At 44.0% G+C, this 6,860-nt stretch overlaps 1 protein-coding gene across 1 annotated transcript in view; it reads right to left on the reverse strand.

The window, feature by feature from the left end:
* The window catches only part of LOC116838132 (guanylyl cyclase C-like), a 60,434-nt gene extending 56,472 nt beyond the window's left edge, over positions 1-3,962 (reverse strand). Inside the window, exons 1-3 of the mRNA XM_075063633.1 lie at positions 3,752-3,962; positions 1,988-2,100; positions 1,323-1,390 (exon numbers count right to left, since the gene is read on the reverse strand). Coding sequence (XP_074919734.1) covers positions 1,323-1,390; positions 1,988-2,100; positions 3,752-3,962 — 392 coding nt within the window. The remainder of the gene's footprint in view (positions 1-1,322; positions 1,391-1,987; positions 2,101-3,751) is intronic.
* Between the last annotated feature and the right edge of the window lie 2,898 nt (positions 3,963-6,860).

Consider the following 6,860-nt stretch of genomic DNA (forward strand, 5'->3'; position numbering starts at 1 on the left):
TTTACCCTGGGTCAACTTGGTTGCCTAATGGTTAGTGCTCTTCATTGCCATGCAGAAGCTTCAACTCCTCATAAACCTTCTGAATTAACTGGGGTGGGGGGGAATAAGACTTGGGAATTATTGTAAACAACTCAGTGAAGCTCTTTGATCAAGGTACAGCAAGAGTCCAAAAAAGCAATGGTAGGATGCTTAAAGAATGGGATGGAGTGTAATACAGAAAATATTATAATACTGCTATATACAAAGCAGGTAATATTACTGTATAATATAAATCAATCACACCCCCTCATAAGGAATAATATGTTCAGTACTGGTCATCCCACCTCAAAAAGGATATAGAAGAAACAGAATGGGGTCAGAGGTGGGCAGTCAGAATGATTAGGGACATGGAAAAACTCTTATATGAGGGAGACTGAAAAGTCTGGGATGCTTTACCTTAGGGAGGAAGCAAATACAAGGGAGCATGATTAAAAACATACAAAACAGTGAGTGAAAAAGAGAAGGTGGATTTCTGTTCACACTGACTCATAGTAAAAGAGCAAAGAAACATTCAATGCAGTCCAAAGAAGGTAAATTCAAAACTGATTAAAGAAAATATTTTTTCACACAATTAACAAGTAGCCTATAGAACACCTTGCAACACAATATGATTGAGGCCTAGAGCATAGCAGGATTGAAAAAAGGGTCAGACCATAATTTTATGGATAACAATATCTTCACTTATATATACATACAACATTTTACTCTTGTGTTGTTCATGTATATAACAGTAAATATATTTTAAAAAACAAGAATTTTGGAAGGCATATAATCACTCATATTTCAGGGAATGAGCAAACCTCTAAATATTGGGGGTTAGGAGGAAACTGTCTCTTAGTGCACGTTATCCCAGCACTGTCTTCTGCAAAGTTTCTTGCACCTGCCTCTGAAGCATCTACTATAGTGATGAGATACTTGTCCAGATGGACCACTTGTCTGAGTCAATATGGAGATTCCTATGTTCAAGATCATTTCTGTCTCCTGCTGCAAGTGTTAAAGAGGTAGCCTGCTGAGACCTTGAGTGATCAGACTACTTTTTGTCAATCATTATCACTCCTCTCCTGAGTCCTACCTAGTAAAGCAGTTGCATTAATAAGCTCTTTAGGGGGCATTTTGTCCTTGCCGGAGGTAGCGGCCAGGTATAAGAGCTCTGTAGGACCCTGATTGTGAAGCGCAGTATGTCCCACACACAAGTTCAGTGTCTATGCTAGTCTGAGTAGGAAACAATTTTGTTTAGTATTTTACTTCTTCAGAACACAGTAATGTTTTTTTCTGATACTTACGAGACCATCTGGTACGTGGCATGAGTACAAATGGGTCCCAGGACAACGCAGCCAAGTGTGTCGCTATTCTGCAAGAGATAAAATAGCATTTGCAACAGTGTGTGCAAAGTGAGGGAAGGGGCTACCGATATGGGAAATGCAGAATGTGGCGCAAGGCACAGGCAAGGGGGATTGGAAGGAGACTGTGAAATGTGAGAAGACACAGCACCAAGATAAACTGCCACTGAGCAAGTGCGGAGTGGTCAGAGAAAGGGCTGTGGAATGAGGGAACAGATAAGAGGATGAATCTGGAGCAAGAGAAGAAGGGAGGTGACAGAATGATGCATGGCAGTGTGTGGCCTGCACAGAGGTATATGACAAAGCTGTGAGGGAGCTCAGGTCTGGAACAGCAGGGAGACTACATGTCAGAATTTAAATGCATTGTCAGAGTTGTGCTGGAGTTGCAGGTGAGGAGCAAAGTGGCTCAAGAGAGGCTAGCTGTACAGTTGTATGCGGCAGACAGTAGGAATTAGGGGGTGCTATAAACTGGAAATGAGGTGAACTGAGTGCCTGTGTAGGAAGCTTGTACTTTGCCCTCAGCACACACTATACCTGCCTCTAGCCAACACTCAACACACTTCCATAAACAGAAAAGAAGGATTCCTGTAGAAATGCCTAGTACTCACATGGAGTTGCTTGATGACCTCCACACCTTCACAGGTGGTAGTGCTACAGCCCTGTGAGACATACAGTGATGTGTTGAAGCTATGGTAGGTGGCATTGATTGTCACATTTTCTCCTATAGAAGGAGAAATGGGAAATCGCATTACAAGACACATCTACTCACTGATGCACTGAGGGTCCCTCTCTGTTCATTCATGACACAGAGCAGTACAGTCTCATACTAACAGGGCCAGATTAAGAACATTCTGGGTCCTGGAGATAGACTATCCTGAGCCCTGCATTACTCTCTGCCTCCAGAAGCCTCCCTTTGGTGTTTTTAATTGTTTGGAAGGGTGGGAGGGCCTCAGTTTCAAAAACCTCTGTGCAGCCCGCACTTACCCTGCAGCAGTTGTTCCTGTCCCATGGGGCTGGGGCTGGCTCCCTACTCTAGGCATTGTGACCTATCACTTGGGGTCACAACACTGCTCAGGTTTGTCCCAGCTGTCCCTTGATCACGACGCAACAGTGGCTGGGCCAAATTTGAGTGTCACTGCAAGTGAGTGCAGATCACAACATTACTTACTGCAATTCCATGGGTTCGGGGAGGGTGTTGTCTTCTGAGGGGCCTGGGCTATGGCCCCATTAGCCCATCCATTAATATGGGCCTGCATACTACAATGCCTCCATTCCCAAAATTCATTGGGAAGCAATTCCCCCTACTCTCCATTCCACTGGATAAGATTGCAGAATTAGCCCCACTGTAGAAGCCTGATACCCTTCTCTAAAGTGTCAGGTATTGGGCATGATCAGAGGCAGAATATCAGATGATTTTTAAAGCTACAGGAAAAAAATCAGAAGGCATCAAATTAAAATGAAACAAAAAGACAAAACATTAAAAATGGGGGAAAAAAGGAGATAGTTTTCTTAGAACTTGCTGTAACAGGACATTATGGAGGCAAATAGTTTAGTGCAGAGGTTCTCAAACTGTGCTCCATGGACCACCAGTGGCCCGCGAGCTCCATTCAGGTGGTCCGCGGATAGTTCCCTGTGAAGTGCGCGCCTGGGCGGCCGCACAAGACAGAATGATGGGCCACCCACCTAATTAGTGGAGCCGCACAGTCGTGGCTCCACTAATTAGGTTCCTGCACCCTGGAAAAGATGCACAAGTTTGAGAATCACTGGTTTAGTGATATTGAAAAGAGAGGTTAGATATGAAAATGAGTAAGAATTGCATCTGTAGTGATGCAACCTAAATGAAAAGTTATAAGGGCTGCTGATCCCCACACTTCAGGGAATAATCTGAGCAGCAACTGGGGTCAGGATGAAATTTCTTTATCACAATGTTACAAAGTTATGTGCATCACTGGGGGAATGGGCTGACATATCTGTCATTATCTAACATAGAAGTTACCAGAATAGCTAGATCACTGATCTGTTCTGCTAGAGGAGGAGCCAGGATACTGGACTCAATGGAGCCCTGGTCTGGTCTGGTCTGGTCTGGTTCAGCAGTTCCTATGTTCTCAATCCCAACTGAACATCTTCAGAAATTAACTCAGGGAAGGGTTTGCATCAACTTGCACATAAACATCCCTGGTTCAATCCTTGCTCTGTGGCTCCTCTGCTTGGAAAGAAAGGGACAGTTATTGTCTGATCTACATGGTGACTGGACAGCTGAAGAACAGCTCCAAGGGGCAGTTTGTAGAAGCACTGACTGAGTGAGGGCCAGGGCTCACAGTCTGACCCAAAAACTCTAATGGGGAAAAGAACACACAGCTTCACACCCTTACCTGCCTTCTGCAGCTGCTCTTCTACAATACGTAGTCCCAGCTGCACAGCTGGTTTTATTTTATCGAAGGTCCATGGAAGGTCTGATTGATTCTGCTGCATCACATTGATTACATAATTGTCCTTGATACACTTGCCCTCACCAATCTGCCACTGCAGCTGGAGACAGAGGAGCATTGGCCAGTGGTCCGGATTCAGCATTCGTTGCCTCATTACTCCTCTCATTTTAGACCCATTGCTCAATGCTCACACATACACACGCACTACATTGTTGTTGTTCCTGGATAGGCTGAAACAAAGATTCTTGTTGTATATCCACCGATCAGCTATACTTTCTCTCTTTCATCCCTTCACTCTCTCCGCTTTTCTGCCTCCACCTCCACCCCACACCCATCTACCCTAACTGGCACTTCTGCTTGTGAAGAATTAAAAGCAACAGAACTCAGGAAAGGAGAGAGACCAAAGGTTGCTTTGTATGTTTGCTCATGAAAAGGTTGAGGCTATAAAAGAGATATTACTGGCACCTTGTCTGATAAGGACACTTTAACTTTGCATCACTGTGAGCTGATGGATAGAGAAGAGAAAGAAGGAGGGGTCAACTGGGTTGTAAAAGGAGGCCATTTAAAATGGATATAAATTAAAAGATCCATTAAAGCCCCAGAGGAACACAGATGGTTGCTTTGTGTTTGTTTTGCCCTGCCATGTCACCCCTTTTGGCTGTGCCCCTCTATTTGGGGGTTATTATATCACTCTATCTAATTTTTATGTCTTTAAGATACCATTTTCATTCCTTTAGTTTTTCCCATCAGAATGATTTTTAGTATTGGCAAAAAATGTCTGACTGAAAACTTCCAGGATCAGCACAGAATCCATCTTTTAGGAATCCCCCAATATCACCCTGGGCAATGTACCCCAACTCTGCTATAGAGAAACACCTCTATGGGAATGCAGTTTTCGGAGTCTATTGAGGCCTTGGCCTGTCTCCTAAGATTACCAAGGAGGGGGCCTGTTGTGTTAATTGTTTTTGTGATGTGGCTACTAAGAGTCATGCAGGGATCCGATTCTTGCAGGTCACAGATTTGACATGGGGGACCAAAGCCAAACCTCAAATCATTCAGAGGTAACAAGGCAGTGTTCTTGAGTGGATCCTCTCAACAACACATCCTGAGAATGTTCTCAAATCAGGGGGTAAGAAAAGGTAAAAAAAATTCTACCGTCCCTGGCTATTCTGACACGTGAGAAAAAGAAATAGAAAGGTAGAGGGAGCCAACAGCTCTTAAGGCAGATTAATACTGAATCCATATTTTACTGAATGTGATGAATCTTGCATGTTGGGACGAATGGACATCCATAGCAGCTACTACCTGTTCACCAGAACCTGGAGTGAAGCCCCACTGAAGACTAAATAAACTTTTATAACTTTCCAGAGATTATTTAAAAGCAAAATAAGGAAATTAAACATCATCTGTGCAAATAGTGTTTGTGGCACAGACCAACTGAACTGAAACCAGAATTTTCTTGGTTTATCTTATTATAAAAGCCTGTATTTAAAAGAGCACCATATATTACATACCTGTTTACAGGAGCGGCACCAGGGTTTTTGCCGCCCTAGGCGCAGGGCCGGCTCGCCGGTCTCGCTGCTCCGGTGGACCTCCCGCAGGCGTCCCTGCGGACGGTCCACTGGTCCCGCGGCTCCGGTGAACCTGCCGCAGGCTTGCCTGTGGATGCTCCACCGGAGCCGCGGGACCAGCGGACCCTCCGCAGGCACGCCTGCGGGAGGTCCACCGGAGCAGTCTGCTGCCCTCCCAAATCCTGGTGCCCTAGGCGACCGCCTAGGTTGCCTAAATGGAAGCGCCGGCCCTGCCTGTTTACAAAATCCGTGTAATATTTTAAATGAGCTTACCCCTAATGCCAAATAAATGCTTCACTGTTCTTTATCTTTGGAGGGAGGGGGGGATAACTCAGTGTCAGCAGCCAGGTTTATGAGCAAACCACATTACTCTATCCAGCACTTATAAGTGAGCCTAGAATTGCAAACCAGCACATTCAACGAACCCTGTGCTTATAAACAGTAATGTAGGAACTCTAAAATAACAAGCTGGAATGGAAGTATGAGCATAGTAGTGGATGGATGGACCATCAGATTGGGAATGGAAGATGGAGCCTTTCATGTCTATTTTATTGGCTCAACTCTGGCTGTTCCGGGGTAATTACTCACTGAGGGTCTGCGCTTTCTCCCACTTTAGTCAATGCAAGAAGGCTTTAGGCCTAAATTCTCTTCTTAGTCTGCCTACTGGAAGCAGTCAGCAAATACTAGTAAAGTTTCTGGAATTAAGTATGATACATTTGCTCTGAGTTTTTCTCTCTTATTCTTCTGGAAAATTCACAGCCACACAGAATAACAGAAATCAGAGCAGAATACCTACTGAGTCGTTCTGTCAGCTCCCTCAGCCCATCAAGATTGATCTCTGTAATACGTTCTCCAGTGTTTTGTCCAGTCCAGTTTTAACTTACTCAAGTAATGGGGCTTTCAACACTTGTCTTCAGAGACTAATTTTATTATAAACATTATTAGAAGTACAAGAACATTGTGCAGTGGTTAGAATATGGCAGACATGGTGCAATAAGGTCCCTTAGCCTTAGCTCACATTCTAAAGGAGGAACTGGGAACAGACAACTTAATAGAGCTCATTGTTAACATTTTTTCTGATATCCATCCTAATCGTCCTTTTCTTAATTACATCCCACTACATCAATTTGTACCTCCTTAGGCTACTCATCATAATTCCTCTCCCTCCTTGGAAGATGGAGACCAGAGGAGTAATAGCCACAAGCAAGTAACTGAGGATTCCTGAAAACTTATAGCCTAGGAATCAGTAGATGATGTGAAAATATCAGCTGAACGTAGCAGCAATCAATCACACAAACATGGATGTTGAAATCACTTCTGTGGCCCTAATATTTCTGAGGAGTGTATGAACTCACATCCTGCATTTTAAGGGACATCTCTTATTTGCTGCCTAATGTCCCACATTCTGTCTGAGCTACTAAGGAACATTCAATCAGCTAAAAGGTATGTTTTCAAACAACAGTCATGTCGAGAATCATACA

The sequence above is a fragment of the Chelonoidis abingdonii genome, chromosome 1 (genome assembly GCF_003597395.2).
Source record: "Chelonoidis abingdonii isolate Lonesome George chromosome 1, CheloAbing_2.0, whole genome shotgun sequence".
Lineage (NCBI taxonomy): Eukaryota > Metazoa > Chordata > Testudines > Testudinidae > Chelonoidis > Chelonoidis abingdonii.